The sequence below is a fragment of the Pyrgilauda ruficollis genome, unplaced genomic scaffold, assembly GCF_017590135.1.
Source record: "Pyrgilauda ruficollis isolate IOZ18807 unplaced genomic scaffold, ASM1759013v1 scaffold47, whole genome shotgun sequence".
Lineage (NCBI taxonomy): Eukaryota > Metazoa > Chordata > Aves > Passeriformes > Passeridae > Pyrgilauda > Pyrgilauda ruficollis.
The window spans coordinates 5204327-5223050 of NW_024526266.1; the positions used below are offsets into that span (position 1 = coordinate 5204327).

Genomic DNA, 18724 nt, shown 5'->3' on the forward strand with positions numbered 1-18724 from the left:
CTGAAAGTAGCTCTAAGTGGAGGAAAGCTCTCCTATTTGTGATCTGCATGGGAGAGGCCAGTGGGAAGTTCTCAAAATGAAGTGGCTTAGTCAGGGGTTGGAGCTTGATGGATAAACTTCAGGTGGTGCATGTGGTGCTGAGGCAAAAGAAGTAGCTGGATATGATATCTATAGAAGCTTTAGAAAGATGCATGTGGCTGTCCACGCCTTCCCCTCCTCACAAGCATGGATGTGCCTGCAAAGCTGCACTTGTGTGGAGCAGGGACTTGATCTTCACCACACCATGGTCTAAGGCTGTTTCTGAAATCCATGTTTTGACGAGGTCTGAAATAAACCCTGTTTTGACCTGAATCTGTCACTATAGAGATCCTTTCTGTGAGGTCAGGAGTGTGCTAGTTTGTACCCTTGGTGTCCATATTGTTTTGAAGTGTCAGTGACCAGTCAGGACAAAATCCACCGCTTGGTGTTAAGCAAGGAACTCATAAGAGGAATGCCCTTCCAGCCCTGCCCTCTGAACCGATGCTGAAGGTCCAGCTGGTGCAAAACTGAGTTTGGTGATGCCAGTGAAGTTATCATCAGCCCAGCTCCAAACCAGATCTGCTGTCTCTGAAACCGTTCAGGCCAGCAAACAGCTCTTGCCTTGTCACCCTAGCTGCTGCATTCTGAGTGTCTCCCCTCGTGGGCTGCTGAACTGGCCCCAGGTGTTGTCATGGATGGGTTTGCTTGACACCCTGAGCCAAAGGAGAACTGTCACTCTTGGGAGGGCATCTCAGCCTCAGGGATGCACTGGGGACAGAAACAGGGCTGTCTTGGGACAGTGTGCTGGATTTATTTCACCTAAGCTTCAGCTGTCTGGAAGTGGCTGCAGCTGCAGGACAGGAGCTCAGAAATAAAGGGTGCAGTCTGGGGTCTGTGTGAAGTGTCTGAGGCCAGAGCTGGGAGTAGGCAGTTGGACTTGCAATACCTCATGAGAGTCAGCAAATGCGCAACTTTCTGCACCTCAGAGTGGCCCAGTGCCAGCCATTTCCTTCTTCCCTTTCCTCCTGACACAAGGATGCCACCTCAGATGCTCTGTACCAATACCTGGGCCCTTCTTGAGGATGTGCACATCAGGTTTGTCAGTGACAGGCAGAGAAGGGCTGGGCAAACCTCAGCTCTTTGATCCTGCAAAAGGGGGAGCACCTGGGAGTGAGCAAGCACAAAGGGAGAGCAGCAGTTTGCCTTGTGTTGTTCTGGCCTTGGTTCCTGCTGCATCCAGGATCTGGGAGTATGACTCCAGAAACGTTTGTGTGATGGGGCAAGTGCTGAGGATAAGTGCCACAGCTTTTCACCAGTGCTTCTAGTGAAATAAATGAACCTGCCATGCAAACTCCTGCAAAAAACCCCCCATGCTTCGGTGGTAAAAATCACATTTGTTCTTGGGGTCAGTGTGTAGTTGTCTATGTTGGCTCGCCCTTGTTAAGAATCAGAAAAGTTGACTGTCACGTGTTTTCCAGGAATATATCAAAAAGGCACAGGGAGGTGATCTGGCAGATAAATTGTTATCCATTGTGTGTCCAACCAAAAGTGGAGTGCCATCTTTCAGATTTACAGTGCTCATTGGAGTGGGACCTACCATTGGTGGTAATGAAGTTACCATAGGTGTGGAAAAGCTGATTTCAGTGTAAGGACAGCAGGGAGGTGGGCTGTGGTGCCAGGTGTTGTTTGATTTTAAACAGCAGCATAGCACCAGTGTCAGATGTGTCTGGCTTCTTGCAGGCTGGGAGAAAACAGCTCACTTAATGCTTTACTTATATAAAAGTGTCTTTAATTTGCAGCAACAAAACTTCAAACAGAAGGTTGTGGCATTGCTGAAGAGGTTTAAAGTGTCTGATGAGGTGAGTGATTCCTTCTGTAAACCTCCCTGCCTTGTGTGCTGCTCTCTGCTTGGGGCATCTTGCTTTAGTCTTCAGGAACACTCCCCTGTTTCCTCCTGTTCCCTTCATTTTGTTTTTAAGTCCACAGTGGATGTGACCTTTCCTTACACCCTGGCCTTGCAGGGAGGCTTGAGGGCCAACTTCTAAAGGTCAACAAGCATTTTGTAGATGCAGTTTTATCCAAAGCAGATTTTGGCAGCTGTGTGTGTACCCATTAGTTTTGCAGATTGCTTTGAAATTATCTTTGACCCGTTCAAAGGCAAGCAGTCCAAATGGTGTGTATTGCTTGTGAAGTTAAGGCCCAGCCTGTTTGATCATCTTACTAGAACAGCCAGGCAAAACATGAAAAACTTGGATAGGGAGCTCAGTCCACAAGAGTCAGCTGCTTGCTCAGAGCAGAAAAGGATGAAACAGGTCCAAACCCCAAAGAACCTGCGTAGCATTAAGTAACTAACACAAAACCAGTTAACATCTCCTTTGGCTGCGCGGCTGTGTGCTGATTCTGTGGCTTGTGGGAAAGAGTGAGTAACTCCTCGTGCTGCCTTACCCTTCCAAGCAGTGCTGTTAGCTTTGCTGGTCTTCCCAAGTCAGCTCGGCACAGCCAGCAGCCACAGCTGAGAGCTCGGGCAGCCGAGCTCTGCTTTTTTCTGGAGCTGCCACTCCAGAAGCAGGCTCCGGGCAGGGCACAGCCCCTGTGTGCTCCGGGGTGTGTGTAAAGCAAGTTCAGAGTGAGGTGCTTGCTCTCCCTGCCTCGGCCGTGGCAGCGGATCCTCCTCCAGGTTTCAGGCGCCTCCTGTGGACATTTTTGGGTATCAAATCAGGAGGCGTCAGGGCAGCTTTTTCAGTAAAAACCAGTACATGCTACATTGTTGGGAATACTGGAAATAACCAATGGCACGCTCATGAATGCCTGGTCCAATATGTAACTCCTGCTTAACCAGGCATTGACAAGCTTGATCCAAGACAAGCATTTCTCATATGCTTGATGTTCCTTGGATATAGTATCCTAGCACCAGGAATAGAATCTTACTCCCAGGAGTGGTGTACTGCAGTCATGGGGGAGCATGGGTGATGTGGGATCAGTCTGGCTCCTAGCAGAGCTGGTGATGCCTGTTTTTGTCCTGTGTAGGTTCTGGATTCAGAGCAGGACCCAGCAGAGCACGTTCCAGAGGTGGAGGAGGATTTGGACCTTCTGTATGACACGCTGGATATAGAGAACCCCAGTGACAGCGGGCCAGAAATGGAGGATGATGACAGTGTCTTGAGCACTCCAAAGCCAAAGTTAAAGTAAGTGTGAGGCAGCTTATGCTGGGTTAGAGAGAGACCATGTACAGTGTCAGATGTTGGTTTTATTCCCACCCTTCCATGCTGTTTTTTCCCCTCCTGACATGGTGGTGTTAGAATGGGAGTGACAGCTTGTGATCTAGAGGTGTGTGGGGTCTGACTTCCCTTCAGTCCCAGTTCTTCCTTGTTCCCTTTGCAGTGTTCTGCTGCCCTGCCACCTGAGCACGGGGAAGGTAGTAGAAACAGGAAGGAAATGTGTGCTGAGGCAGGGATGAACAAGGCACACTGTCTTTCTGGAAAGACCTTTCCTGTAATAACACCCCGTGTGGAAAGAGAGTCTTTGCAGGGATTAAGGAAGCAGAGCTGCAGGAAACAAATGGATTCCTGAGGGCCCAAAGGCATTGACTGCAGCACACGTGGATGTGCTCAAGCCTGTTCTTAAAGTGCTCCTGTGGGTCAGTCCCAGCACTGTGGAGCTGAGCTGGGGATTGCTGGCTCGGGGTCTCGAGCAGATGCAGAGCCCTGAGCTAACAGAGCTGTGTCACACTCTGCTCAATAAAGCCTGAAAATGTGAGACTGAGCTGTGCTCCTGCTTCTGTCTGGTGTGTGGCTGCATGCTCAGGCCTTCAGTGTGTGATGGCTCTGAAACAGAGAATTACGGCACTGACCACTGCAGCTGGTCAGTACAGCATCTGCTAAATCTGCTAATTACCAGGTGTCATTATGGCCTCATTAATATTGAATAACCTCGTTGGGCTAAGAATAGATTCTGGGTGTGGAGAGAGCTGTTCCCTGTCAGTGAGCCAGGAGATGTCAAGGACAGACTGGGGCAGCAGTGGAAATGGTGGGGCTGCTAGCATGTAAAGGTGTTTGGTGCTTAACCCAAGATACCAGCCAGCTGGTTGGCCCTGCCTTGAAGGGATTTGAAACTAGATGTGTTGTGGTAAGCAGCTGCTTTGAACCAAGCCAAAATGTTCTACTCTGCACACTGGGAGTTCATGTCGTGTTCCCTGGAGCTGAGGAGCAAACTGTGCTGGGATATGTGATTGCTGGAGTAATGCTAGAATAAGAACTTAATGTGTGTGATCCTGGGGAGACACTTCGTAGTTTCCCAGGTCCAGTTCTGGTGTTCATATCTTGAACAGGATGTGATAAATGTTGGTGGCTTTGAGGCAGGTTTTTCCCATGACAACAAAAAATCAGTTCCTTACGTTGTAATTGAGTCTTGTAGCCTGATATGATGAGCTGCCTTTTGAGTAGAAGCACAATCTGATTGTGTGTGGTACCTTATCTTACTGAGCAAATGTGTAATTGGAGCCTAGGGCTTGCAGCCAAATCCAGATGCAAGCTGGAAACAAAATGTATATTAGCCCAAGAATCACTTACCCAGGAGCAGAGTGTTGGGGTGTGGGGGAAGCAGTAATTCTGCTTGCTGTATGTCAGTCAGAAGCTAGATTCAGGAATGCCTGGACTTTCTGGCTTCTCTTCCTGTCCTGGGCACCCTCCTCTCCTTTTAAAAGTAGCCTATTTTTACTGGAACCATTGGGGAGCACTGAGTTCTTCTAACTGTTGTGCTGCTTTGCTGTGAGTGTGGTGGACTTGCCCTGTCAGTGTTTTTTGTAATAAGAAATGGGTTTTACTTTTCTTATTCAGACCTTACTTTGAAGGACTGTCACACTCCAGCTCTCAGACAGAAATTGGTAGCATCCACAGCATCAGGAGCCAGAGAGAGCCACCAAGTCCTGTAAGTCACATTTCAAGTGTTACCTCTCTGCACTCTCTCTAATTGCATGTGTAAAATAAACCTCTCACCCCCCAAAGATTTGGATGCAGAGATACAAATTTTCTGCTAAGAAAAACCTGCTAAGAAAAGTTTGGACTTTTTGGGGATTTTTTTGGCCAGTTTGGGGTTTTTGTTTTGTTTTGGTTTTTTTAATGCAAATATCTATTAACTCAAGGATGCATCTTCAGGTTATGTATTGAATACTTGCTGATGGTGTGAATAGCTTCAGATTCTCATGTGCCTGAAATGACGGCCAAGATGGAAGATGTTGCCTGGGAGTTTTAGGGACTTCCTAGCACTCTGGAGGAATTTTTCTTTGCTGTTGTTGGACTGTTTTTCCTGGTGACTGACAGTGAATGGTCAGCGACAGCTCAGCTGCTTTTCCATTCCCTCCTGAATGGGCAGAAAGTGTCAGTCCCATCCCAGAGCATTTCATTGCCTCTCCTGTGTGCTGTGCATCAGCTTTGCCACATCTCACAGTGATGTGTGCAGTCCTGGTGTGAGCAGGGAGCACTGCTGGCCATGCTGCAGAGCTGTGTGATGTTTAAATGGAGAAGCCTCTCTTCTGAACAGCCTGACCCAGAGAACATGGCTGGAAACTGTGCTGGTGCTAAACCTCCTGAGGATCTTTCTTCTCTCAAGCAGGTAGAAGTGCCTGAAAAGACAAAGAGTCTTGGAACCAAACATGCAGGCGACAGTGTTTCTGACACTGTCCCTTATGTAAGTTGAAAATGCACTTGTTGACCTTCCTCCTGTCAGTTTGGGTGTCAGCTGTGGGCTGCATTCTGTGGGGTGCATCTGTCTGTCCATATAGCTGCACATGCAACACAACTTCCATGGGTAACATCAGCTGCAGTGAAAATAGCATGGAGTTCTCCTCCTGGCCTTAGTCTGGAGCTTCTTGTCTTTCAGCCTTTTGCAGGTGAAATGCTCTATTTGACCTTTTGTTCAAACAGCCTGAGGAGGAAGGCTGGCCCAAAGTTTGCTACTGAGCACGTAAAGGATGCTCAAGGCTGTTCCATTTTATCAGACAGAAGTATTTAAGCTGAGTTGGCAGAAATCAAGCTGGTCCTGAGGTAAAAATCCCAAAGCTCATGTTGCTCTGCTGGGAACGTGGGGTGTGTAACATTTCTCTCATGTCTTTCTCTCTTAGCTAGTTCGTTTGGGTAAGATGAATTCATCTGCATTGCATGAGGAGGCATGTCCTTGGCTTTGAGCTGTGAGAGTGCCTGTTCCAAACAGCATCTCTGAACACCTTTCCTACCTCCAGCTCCCTTGTGAGGTAGAGCTGGGAATGGGTAGCCCCAGATAGCCACTACTGGTTTCCCCCTTTTGGCACTGAGCATGATGTCTGGAAGAGGCAGGCTCTGGCCAATGTGCCCCAGCCAGAGCTAAGCTCCCATGGTGAGACAGAGGGGAGGGTTTGTTCCTGGTAACTCTGCTCCCTGTGTTTTTGCAGGAGTCTAACCAGCAAGCTGAGGTCCAGGAGGCTGAACTCCCCACTCCAGATGTGTTTGTGGAGAAGCTCCCACCCAGTGGGAAGATCACGAAGACGGAGTCCCTCATCATCCCATCCACCAGGTACAGGGCTGTGCATGCTGCAGCCTGTCAGGAAGTCATGGACAGTGCGCTAGGACTTTGTCAGGGTGGCTTTAAGGCAGTGAGCTGCAAGGACACCCTCCCTGTGTTTGGGCACTTAAGTGATCGGTCTGGAGCACTTGGTAAATGAATGCCCAGAGGACTCTGTGCTGGTTTGGGGATTGTGACTGCAGTTTGCCTGGGTGAATCTTGTGATGCTGCTGTAGCAGCAGCAGAGAGGTGGTGTGGGTGTTAGCACGGGCTGTGGAAGTCATCCTGGGACTCCTGGGAATGTGCTGAGCTGTGAGCTGTGCTGTCAGAAGCAGGATCACCTGGGCGCAGGCTAGCTCAGGTCTCCGTGCAGAATTCCCCAGTGCTTCTGCTGGCATCACTGAGGCTGCCAGATGGGGCAGTGGGGCTCTGGGGGCTGTGTCTCACTCACAAGTGTGCCTGCCCTGGCAACGCAAGCACGTCTCTGCAGCAGGTCTGAAGGGAAGCAGACGGGGCGCCGGGGCAGAAGCACGTCCCTGAAGGAGAGGCAGCCGGTGAGGCCGCAGAACGAGAGAGCCAACAGCCTGGACAACGAGCGCTCCCCGGACACCCGGCACCACCTACAGGTGGGCATGACACTGCTGGCCCTCCAGCCACTCAGTTTTCCTCTTCTCCGCTGTCTCCTTTTCCTTCTGGTTCAAGCTCTGTCCCTGCTGGGAAGGAACTGGGCCCCCCAGCTTCAGGAAGGAGGGAATTTATGTCTTTGCTAAAATTTTATCTTCCATCCAGTCTGCTGGGATTTGCCAGTTTGTAGCTTTGTCAGCCAGCCATAAACTCAAAACACAGGACCAGATTGTTAGAATGAGAAATGAATAGGGGTGTGTTGAGGAATTACTCCTTTGAAGTAAGGCAGATTGCTAGGGACTGTCTTGTGCACAACATATGTGCCATGCTTTTGTTAGCTGTGGGACTCACTTATTTCCCTCCTTGAAGGAGATTGTTCCTGGCTTTTATGAATCTTAAGTTTCTAGGTTGCTGTTAGTTGGTATAAAGTGATGTAAATAAAAGTGCATGGCAGAAAGAGCAGTGGCCAACAGATTCATGGTGGCTAATGCTGAAGAAGCTGCAGAGTGTCAGCAGCTCAGTGTGCCTTTGCTGATGGGGTGACTGGCCAGCATGCACATCAATTGCAAGAGCTGGAGCTGGTGGCTTGATGGCTAGAGCTGACACCTCTTACTGTTCCTTTTCTGTGTCTTTATTTCCAGATCCCCAGGAAAACAGTGTACGATCAGCTGAATCACATCCTGGTTTCTGATGACCAGCTGCCAGAAAACATTATTCTTGTCAATACATCTGACTGGCAAGGCCAGGTAAGGGCAGGAGACATTACCTGGAGCACAGTTCTCCTGCACTGTTCTTCCTCAGGAATGGACAGGCAGGCCTTGAGCTCTGCACCAGCCAAGCAGGTTCTGCTGCCTGCAGAGTGCTCAGTGCCCACAAGCTGGATTTCATCTGGCCGGGAGATGCTGGGATCTCATAAAGCTTTGCCACTTGAGCCTTTCCACAGAGGTGTTTTCTCCTCCAAGCAGTGCCATTCCTTCTGGTTAGCAGCACACTGGGAGTATGGCTAAACTCTTGCACTCAAAAGCCTCCTAAACTGTGGTAGACTGGGACAAAGGAGGCAGGGAGGTGTGACCTTGACGTGGCTTAGGCTGAGATTTCTGAGTACAGGTGGTGAACAGGAGAAAATATTTTGTATCAACTCTGTGGCCATTTACATGTGCCTGTGACTGCTGACTGCAGGAATCACCCCATCCTTGCTGAGTGATGCTTGTTTTAAGGAGAACCCTGAGCAATACTTTCTTTTGCTGACAACATGGAGTGGTTTGTTACGGGTTTGGAATAAATTTTGCTCCTTTTGCAACATTATTCTGAGAAAGCAATAAAATATGTATGGAAGAGGACCAATGAACATGTGCTGGGTGGCTGCTGCCTGGGGAACTTGTGCCAGACTTGTGGAGTTACATTATCTGGTTTGGCTTTCTGTTTCTGGAAGAACTAGGGTCTCAATGTGTGAGAGAGCAAAAATATCATCTGAGCTGCTGGTTCCACTTTCTCTATACTTGGAAGACAGAGAAATGCCTTCTAGAGATGGACAGAAGATGTTGTAGATCATCTTCTAGGGATTCTGGCAGCTTGTTCCTGCAGTATCAGAGGGCATGAGGGATATGGACTGGGGTGTATAGATTAGTCATGGAGAAATTGAAAGTGTGAGATAATTACTGAGTGCCATAATTATGTCCATGTGTACCTGAGGTGTGTGGTGTTCCCATCAGCTGCATGGAGGGGAAACAGTCCCTCAAAAGGAACATGTGTGTGGTAGCACCCTTCCCTTTCTTCAGTGTTTAAGGGTGGGCAGAGCATTGCATTTCTTTAAAATGGATATCAGAGAGATGCAGCTGCACTGCCAGAAGCAGGCAGGTAAACAGTGTCTGCTCTTTCCCAGAGCTGTCTGCTCAGTGAATGGTCTGCTGGCCCTGCCCTCTGTGGCTGTAAAAACTGTTGCATGTTTGGGACATGGTGTTGTGTCTGTCAAGAAGATGTTGCCATTTTTCTAAAAGGGGAACTTTTCTTTGGCTGCTGTGCATGGAGGATGCATTTGTGAAGTAGCTTTATCACCTTCAGACACAGGAAGGGTGCCCAGGTGTGGGTGTGAGAATACCCAGGAGGTTGAGAAAGGCACATTTTCTTCTTTTGACAAACTGTACTGGAAAAAGGACTAAAAAGTGTTCTGTTCTCTCCTCAGTACCTTTCAGATGTCTTGCAAAAGCACACCTTGCCAGTGGTCTGCACATGTTCCTCTGCTGATATTCAGGCAGCTTTCAGCACAATTGTCTCCAGGATACAGAGATAGTAAGTTCTCACCTTGCTTGTGTTGTCTCAGCCCTAAAAGCCTCTCAGCTCCTGTGCCCCAGGATTCAGGGAGTTAATTTCTCAACTCCTGCATGAAACTTTTCCAGTCTGCTGTTCTGAAGTCAGAATTGAATTATGTGGCTCTTCAAGAGCTGTGTGGCTCTTCAGCACTCGCCACCCCTGCAGGGGACTGCTCTTGTACCTCGTGTGAGGCATGCAAGTCACAGCAGCATGAGCAGCTCAGAGACTGTGCCTTGGAGGCTGCCTCAGGGGTGCAGTGCATGCACCACTAAAGCATGCAAAACAAATAAAGGGGTTTTAAATAGTTCTTGCTCTCCCTTCCAAGCAATTCCCAGATTAATTCCTCAGTTCCTAAAGGTACTCCCTACTTATCTGCTGGGGGCTGTGGGTACCCGAGTGTGTTCTCTGACCCAGCAGTTAGTAGGTACATCCTAACCTAGATAGTTAGAAGCCAAACCCTTTAGAATGTCAAAATGTGCAAAAGAAGGAGCAGGGAGACCAATTAAGAAATTACTGAAGAATTTTGTACTTTATTAATAATGTTTTAAGCTGCTGAGAATCGTTGCAGTATTGCCTTGTGTATTGAGCAAACTCTCTTCTGCTGTAATTGTTATTAACCAGTTGGGGTTTTTTTTGCTGCTTGTTCTGAAATACGTGGTTGAAGGCACAATTACAAATGTGTTTCCTCTTTTTCTGTCTAGCTGTAACTGCAATTCACAGCCTCCAAACCCAATTAAAATTGCAGTGGCAGGAGCCCAGAATTACCTCAGTGCTGTGTTGAGGCTCTTTGTAGAGCAGCTGTCTCACAAAACCCCTGACTGGCTCGGCTACATGAAATTTCTGATCATCCCTCTAGGTAAATAAGGAATGATGTTTCTTCACAGGAAGGGGAATGGGTGAAATCTGCTGTGTTCCCTCAGGAGAAGCTTTTCTGGAGCTTTGGCTATAGGTTAAATGAGGCAAATTGTTACGTGACTGTGTAGTGCTGGTGTTGCTGCTCTTGTGGGAGTGAATTTCATCTCTAAGTTCCTGATGCCAAAGTCTGCTTCTAAGCCTTTTGTTTGAAGCAAGGGGTTAAGTACTTCCTCCCCATACAGGGAAGCTCTTGTGCACAGAATATTGTTCTGGAAACCCTTTTCCCTGGCTGAAATGTTAAATTCAGTGGTCACCACGTTTCCCAAAGCAATAACTGTTCTGGCCTCCCTGGGCTTGACTCAGAAAATGCTAAGAGGAGGGGTTGAAAATTTTTAAAAGGCTCTGAAACTGCTGAGAATTTGAATTATTCAAATTACATGCATCTCTTGACCTTTACTTTTTGTGCTGGTCTGCTCAGGTTTTTCCCTCAGTTTTCCAACACTTTATCTCTGCCCTTTCAGCAGCCCAGCAAGCCTGCCTGGCTGGAACATTCTCCAGCTTGGATTGCTTGTGGTGAGGGAGGTAGAGTGCACTGATAGCAGCACCAGGGTCCTGGTGTAGTCAGGAACATGAGGAATGTGGTGGTGGCAAGGCCTGGAAAGCAGGGGAGTCACTGCTGCTGTGGGCAGGGACATCTGGGCACTGCTGGTGGGGTCCAGGGCTTGACTTGTGTGGACAGAGCACTTGAGTGGTGTAAGCAGCAGAACACTTGAAAAGCACTTTTTGGCAGTGTTCTCCAGTTTTCTGGGTTTGGGAGCAGCTGATGGAAGTTCCTGTAGGAATCAGAAGCTGCTGCCCAGCACCATGAACACTGGGGTTAGGCTGTCCATTCAGTTGTGGCATTTGCAAAAGTTACATTAAAAAAGGCAGAGGAAAAGAACTGGATCCTTCTGTAAAAAAATGCCTTTAGTTTCCAAAGTGGTTGGCAGGAAGAGAAGAGAAGAGAGAGCCCTTTAGGGAGTAAAAACAAAAAAAATATTAAATTTCTGCAAGGTTAAATGTGCTTTGAATGAGAATCTGTGTCTGAGACTTCGCTGCTCACTTGCTGACTGTCTCCTGGCCTCAGAAGAACAGTTTTCTGTCCTGCAGTTTTTAATGAGCTGAAAATACTCTCTCTTTGGAAGTGAAACACAAGATTTAGCTAGTGTTTGCATTTGGGTCGGTTTTTTAATCTTAAAACTTTGTTTTGTAATCAAAAAAGAAAAAAATTAACCAGGCACTTTGATAATGAAATGCTTTAGAACTGTGAATTCTTTTGAGATTCTACTTTAAATATAGAAACTTCTCTAACAGGATCTTTTCCACAGAAGTCTGCAGTATTTCCTGATGGGATCAAGTGCTTATTTCTGGCCAGCTCTCTGGCAGTTCATTAAAGTGATTGAGGAGCCACCTCTCATTTCTGACAATTGAAAAAGTACCAAAGACAGAATGGTGACCATGCCATAAATGTCTTAAAGGAAAAGCCTCTCTGCTGCTTGCAATACCTTTGAAGTAGGGTTGGTGGTGGTTTTTCCATGGGTTTTTCCACAGCTACACACTCCAGTGACAGAAGGGTCAACCCTCAGTGGTTTATTAGCAATCAGAAATGCTCAGTGTCTGCAAATATATGATTTAGTCCTGCTCCATGCCACTGATTCCGTGGCTGTAAGACTCCTCTGCTGTCTAAGACACTGTATCATAGCTGAAAAGGGGAAAATAAAATGTTGAGGGGTTATTTTGGCTGTTTAGGGTATTTTAACATTTTATACAGCTCCCATGGGTAGGACTTCTTGGGAGGCTTTGCTGTTGACTGCTTGTTTCCATGTGCAGTGTGTGGGAAAGCTTCTCCAGTACCCAGCGCAGAGCTGTGATGTGTGCCCTGCTCAGAACTGCCCTGCAGGGAAATGATGGGGCCCAGTCTCTCCTGACACTGAGGGCAGCTCAGGGGGACCTCCAGCTTTCACCTCTCTTTGAAGGCTGGAAATCAGCTTGGAGGTTTGGAGCACTAAGACAGTGGGTTTATTGTTTGGGTTTTTTTTTCCCCCAGAGCTTTCCTGGACCATGGTGAGTACAGTTAAGAAACTGGGGTCATCTTGAAGGGATTTGTCAGGTTTCCAGTTACCAGCTGGTGACTCAACTGTCTGGAAGTGTGGCTTGATGAGCAAAATTGGTGTGCAGGAAGGATGAAAATAATGTGATTAAGAGGAACTCTGAGGCTGCTTCATGTCTGAGTGTAATTGTACAGGGCTGGTGCTGAGCATGACTGCCAGGTGGTGGCTGGGCAGGGTGACCCTGGCACACCTTTTCTCCTGTGTTCAAAGACTGTAGAGGTAGTTGCTAGGGGGTGTTGTCTGTTTTGGGGACACAGATGGCCTGAAATGAAGGTGGCAACTTTTTGCCACCTCCCAAGGCAGATTTTGTCACTTGAACACCTTCCCTGTCTTGCTCAGTGTAAGTATGCAGTCAGATCTCTATGCAGGGCTGGAGATGTGCACACACAAAGCTTCTGCAGGAGGTCTTTCCATGCTCATGGAGGAGCTGAGCCACGAGGCTCAGCCAGAGTAAGCAGGGACCTGCTGCACGTGCCAGTGTTCACTGGGTACTGTAATCCTGGGGCTCTGCTTTCTGCCTCAAATTGCAGCGTATTTATTGAGCTTGTAGCCCTTCTCCACAGATTAAACAAGGCTCCCTGGGTTATTTTTCCTGCCTGGGGGCAATTGCCTCTTCTCAGTGTTGCAGAACAGCTGTGGGGTACAAATGGAAGGGGTCTGGCCCCTCCTGGCAGAGGTGGCCTGGCTGTGGTGCAGCCTCTGGGCAGGAAGGGCTGTTTGGGAAAGCTGCTTGCAAAACTGAGAGACATGGAGAGCTGTAAAGCCTTTATGCCTTCCAAATAATTTATTTCCTCAGCAGATTCCCAGTCCTGTTTTCTTTGGCCTTTTAAAATTTAATTTGTTTGGGGGAAGGTGTCAAGTAAAAGACAGCAGTTTGTTGAAGCAAACAGTCTGCACTGGGAAGTCTATTTGCATGTTCTTGTAGAGATAAGCTGGACTAAATGACTTGGTTATAATTGAAGAAGTTTATTTCTGAGGTGTAAAGTGTGGTTTTGATTTTGGAGTTTAATTCCTTACAGATCAAACCACGCTTGTGTTCAGTGCTGGAGAGCACAGCTGTCATGTTTTCCTTTCTTTCTTAGGCTCTCATCCAGTGGCCAAGTATCTGGGGTCTGTAGATTATAGATACAACAACTTCTTCCAAGATCTAGCCTGGAGAGATCTGTTCAACAAACTTGAAGCACAGACCACTGGTAAGAGTCTGTGTCTGTCTGGCCTGTGTGGGATGAAAAGCTTGAGTGAGTAATTTTAGCAGAGGTCAAGTAAATACAAGAGGAAGCAGACAAGTGTTTTTGTTCCTCTTTTCTCCTCACTCCACCACATTCCCATTTCAGATGCTGACCTTTCTAAGTCGTGCCCATGGTGGTTTGCAAACAGTTATTGGCTCCCAGAGGCACTAACTAGCTCCTGTGAGTCATGCTGTTCTTACCTAGCTCTCAGCTTTGCTCTTTGATGCGGAGGTCTTGCTCCTGAGTTCAGTACATTGCTTTCCTTCAGGAACTGTGCAGCCTAAAACGTTTGGAAAACTGGAAGCTCTTGGAAGATTAACTTCTGTTAGTTGTGTGTGAGATAGATAGATCCTGCCAGCAGACTTGAAAACATTCTTATTAAAGAAGAATTTTGTTCTTCAGCAGTGTGGTAACAGGTGGGAGCTGCCCTAGGTCAGACCAACAAGTTCCTGTTCTGATCTGAGTTTGTTCTAGGCCAGACTAAAGCCTTACTCCAGTTAAAGTACTGATCTGTTTAAAATGTGAATGCTTACAGTATCTTCCTCCATTTCTTCAAGAATGGAAAGAAACAGGAGAAAGGAGGATTTGCCACATTCAGGGCTACGTGAAGGCTTGAGATTTGATGCTGTAGTGGGCAGCATTGCCCACACAGAAATTTCATTAGAAGGAAAAAGCTTTGGACTTTGTGCTGCACCAAGAGTGTGGGGAGGTTGCAAGGTGGTTCTCCCTGTTGGAATTGCAGAGTTCCTGAGACTCCCAGGATGCTCCTGGAAGTCCTCTAGCCATGAGAGGAGGAGGGAGACCTCTTCAGGAGTACTCGCTTAGAGCTGTTTCCAGCAGATGGGGACAGGGCTGGACAAGGCCTGGGGCAGCCTGTTCTGAAGGTGAAGTCAGCCCTGTTTGGAGCAGGAGGCTGGACTAGATATCTCCTATTGTGCTATCCAAGCTACACTTTCCCTTAATCCTGAATTCAGGGAAGAACTGGTGTATGGAACTGGTTTCCTTTAATTGCTTGGTGCACTTGAAAATGCAGAAAAATGTCAATACAGACTTGATTTTTGTGTCTGAATTAGGAATACTTCATTATCTGTAGAAATCCAGAAAGAGCCATATCTGTTCCTTAGTTGGTTGTAAGAGGAAACCATCCAGCTAAAAGGAAAAATCCACCTCATTTTTGTGTAGTGCAGACTTTGTACATTCTGCATTTTGGTCTGTGGGATGGCACTGCACAGGAACTCTGTAATGGCACAAGGAGATCTGGCAGAGAACCATAATTTTTACCAGTTCAATGTTCAAATACAAAGAGTCTGGGTTGAAATGCCCATTTTAAAGTATGGAAGTGCCTGTTGAAGGTCACTTGTGTTCCTTGGATCTCACAGTTGAGGCTCTTTGGTTGAAACCAAAGAAATATGGAAAGCATTTAAGAAATGTCTTTGTGTCAACTTGAATGAACCACAGTCTCACAAAATCACGGGATCTTTGTGCTCTTCCTACCCTTGTGTGTCCCTGTGTCTTTTTGGTCAACTCAGCAAGGCCATGAGTTCAGTAGAAACTCAGGTAACTCAGTGCTGGTGTGAGCAGAGCAGCTCACCTGGGAGACATGGCCAGGCACTTTCTTCAGCAGATACCTGCAGCCAAGGTGTGAAAGAGTCTAAAGCTGGCTCTGGGCAGGGGCAAAGAAAAGCTTTTAACAAATCTAAAAGACTGCAGATTCAGTCAGAAATGCTGGGTACAGATTCAGCTTTACTGTGCTCTGGGGTAGGCAGAGCTTCCTGTGCAAGGTGCGGAGCTGGCTGGGCAGCACCAGCAGGTGGAGGACAGGGCTGGCAGGGGTCTGAGGGAGGACAGGGCTGGCAGGGGTCTGAGGGAGGACAGGGCTGGCAGGGGTCTGAGCAGTCACTTGAATGCTTTTCCCTCTGTTCTCTGCAGTTTCAGAGGCACCCGACGTCGTGTCCCGGATAACGCAGTACATAGCAGGGGCAAACTGTGCTCACCAGCTGCCCATTGCTGAAGCCATGCTGACCTACAAACAGAAGAGGTATGACCCCCTCGTCCTGCTGGCTCCCAGCAGAGCAGCTGCTTGAGAACAAAGTGCTTTTCTCATGTCTTGCCAACAGTCTGAAAACCAAACAGCAAAGCCCTTGGGAGCCTGCACCCAGTGGTGTGTCCCACTCAGTGAATCTACAGCAGCAGGGTTACTTTAGGTGCAGAGATTCTGTTTTGTGAAGATCTAAGAGGTTTGGGGAAGTGCAGGCTAAGCAGGATGGGGATGGACAGGTTTTATGTGCTTAGGTTCCAGAGATCTCTCACCACAGAGACCTTAGGTGTGTAAGACTTGACCGTGGCATTCTCCCACAAAGTATCTTCTGTGAGACCTGACCTTTTTTACATTGGCATTTAAGGAACTAAGCCCCTTTCTTTTTGGAGTGTAAATAGCAGAGCTTCTTGCAGGAGAGACAAAATCCTTATTGATTGGCAGTTGCAAGCTGCCAGGACTCCTGCTGAGGAGGGCTGACATTCACCAGATTTCATTTCAACTTTTCTTAAGGGATAAGCAGGCTGTAGGAGGGAGGACTGGGGCCTGAAAACAAGATTCAGGAGTAGGTAGGGCTTCCTGTGGCTATAGTCCAGGAAGAAGAGTAACTGTCACTGAGGGGTAGAGAAGCACTGTTATCGAGGGACAGAGGAGAATGATAGATTTGAACTCAGTTGATGTGAGTCTCCTCAGTTAGAGACTAACAACTCCCTATGAGACATGGATGTTGTTAATTTTTAATTACTTCTATTTGATTTTTCATTTTTGGTCCATTAACATCCCTTATTAGCATCTCCTTTGCCTAAGAATTTGAGAAATTGAAAGTGTGGGTAGCATCACTTTCCCTCCTTCTTTTTGGAAATTCTCATTGTATATTGCTTTTGCATTGCTGTGGAATTCCTGTCTGCTCTCATATTACTGTGCAGAAATGATTCAGTGAAATTTCACCCATTCTACCTGTATTTCCTGTATTTCCAGACTGACTAGTCAAGTAAAAGAGACTAGTCTGGTCTCTTCATGTATTTGTGGACTTCTGTTAAAGTTAACATGATAATAAGGATGAAATTTAAAGAGCTACAGAGCACTTGAAGCTCTTGCCTTCAGTTTGGCGTCTTGTTTTCGGTGTGAAGGCTTACCTTGGTTACCAGCAGGGATCTCAGACACCCAGGGCAGTGGGAATCCCTTCTGAGGCTGCCTGGTTCTTCCTCTGCACCCTTCAGGTGCTGGGTTCTGCACTGCTTTCCACTGCCTCCTCCATTCTGTTACAGCTTCATTTTTGTCATTATCACACATTTAAAGGTTTTGAGTTTCTAATGTGTCCAGAAGGTCAATTCAGCATTTGAAAAGAGCAGAAATGTAGTTGAGCAACCCTTATCCCTCCCAGCAGCGTACAGGACTGCGTTACCAGGCTGGTCTGATCCGTTTGGGTTTGACACCCTTTGGACTCTGATGCCACGCCTGAACTGTTCCTAGTTTTCATTTAGGAGGTTATTGGGAAGAGACATTGCTGAAACTCATGCTCACACTCTGATATAACCTGCAATCTCTCAGTATTTCTGTGTGTCTGCCTTAAAATAACTTCTGCTTTCAGGTCAGTGCCCCATGAGCAAAGGACAGTGAGTACGAGGCTCTCAGTAGGGCATGGGCAGTTGTGTCCTGTGTGCCTTCCTTTAGGAATGGGGTTCTCTGTCACTGGCAGCAACTTAGGAAGGGTGTTGTTAAAAACAACACAGTAATTGTGTCTCCATTAGCACTATCTAAACAAATGTATCACTTTGTTGCAAGTATAATAACACATTTATCTTTTTCTTTGGTTGCTTGCTGAAAAGGAAAAAGAGCTTTCATTTTGATTTTACCATAAGGTATCAGTTCTTTTTAGGTTCCCTCTCCCAGCTCCTCTCTCTTTTCCCAGTGAACTGGTGATTTGTGCCTTGTTTAACAGCTCCTGCAGGTCTGGGATGCACAGTTTGTGCTTTAGGTTTAATTCTGCTCACTGCTTTGAAACCATGGCATCTGCTGGCAGAGTGCATCGTTGAAAGTGACTGCTCTGCCTTTGGATCACACATTTGGGTTCCCAGGATATAGATTGAGTGGGAATGAAGGAGTTGTTCAGAGAGTAGCTTAGAGCAGTACAACATGGAGAAGGTGGGTTTTTTTTCCTTGCCTTTTCCCTTAGCCATCAGAAGATAGAGTGTAGCTCCAGAAGGATCAGGACTGAGAAAAGGCTTTTCAGTTCCCATCTCTTGGAACTGGAGTGCTGTAGGTGGCACTCAGTGCCTCAGGGTGGGGATCAGCTGTGTAGTGTCCAAGTGCAGACCAGCAAATCTCCTCCCTGTAATCAAAAATTTGAGGACTAGCCTCTTACTGGCAGAGCATCCCAAACATGTGGGACTTCTCTAAGCTTACAAAAGAAGGCAGATGTGTGCTAGCAGTGGAGCTGTGCTGTCTGAGCTGCCTCCAAAACCCCCATGCTCTGCAGGGTCCCCTGCTTTGCATCATATGATATTGGGCATTTTTTATTTTGTATTCAGCACACAAAGTTACTGCAACTCCCTCCCCCTTGAGGCCAGAGGTGAATGGCTTCTCCAAGGCCAGCTTTCAAGGCAGTGGTCCAGGTAGAAACAAGCAGCACCACCTACAAATTCATTGCAAAAGATATCTCCCAGAATCCTGACATTTGCTCTGTTAAACAAGTCCTAGTAGTGCAAGGAAAGCCAAGCCAGCCTCTAGGATGTAGCTGTATGTGGTGAGCTGCTTTACAACTCTCTTGCCAGCTGTCCCTGTTCTGACTGACCCTGCTCTCTCCCCGTGCCCTTGTTCTGTTTGTCATGGCAAAGGTTGGCGCATGAACTGCCTGTGATGGACTGCAATGGTGCCAAAGCTTTGTCCTGGTCTTCTGGAGCATCTGCTGACCTTACCTGAAAGCAGAGGGGCTGGCTGTGAGGAAGGGGGTTCACGAAGGAAATGGA

The 18724-nt window shown here is 47.4% G+C and overlaps 1 protein-coding gene across 9 annotated transcripts in view; it reads left to right on the forward strand.

The window, feature by feature from the left end:
• PACS2 (phosphofurin acidic cluster sorting protein 2) overlaps positions 1-18724 on the forward strand; it is a 76669-nt gene that overhangs the window by 38540 nt on the left and 19405 nt on the right. For 3 of the 9 annotated variants that reach the window (XM_041478952.1, XM_041478956.1, XM_041478958.1), the window contains 11 exons: positions 1818-1877; positions 3046-3203; positions 4854-4944; positions 5626-5703; positions 6443-6564; positions 7043-7178; positions 7818-7922; positions 9359-9465; positions 10188-10342; positions 13574-13684; positions 15650-15758. In XM_041478952.1, the coding sequence (XP_041334886.1) occupies positions 1818-1877; positions 3046-3203; positions 4854-4944; positions 5626-5703; positions 6443-6564; positions 7043-7178; positions 7818-7922; positions 9359-9465; positions 10188-10342; positions 13574-13684; positions 15650-15758 (1232 nt within the window). The remainder of the gene's footprint in view (positions 1-1817; positions 1878-3045; positions 3204-4853; positions 4945-5625; positions 5704-6442; positions 6565-7042; positions 7179-7817; positions 7923-9358; positions 9466-10187; positions 10343-13573; positions 13685-15649; positions 15759-18724) is intronic. The other 6 variants (XM_041478955.1, XM_041478959.1, XM_041478960.1 and 3 more) reach the window with 3 other exon arrangements.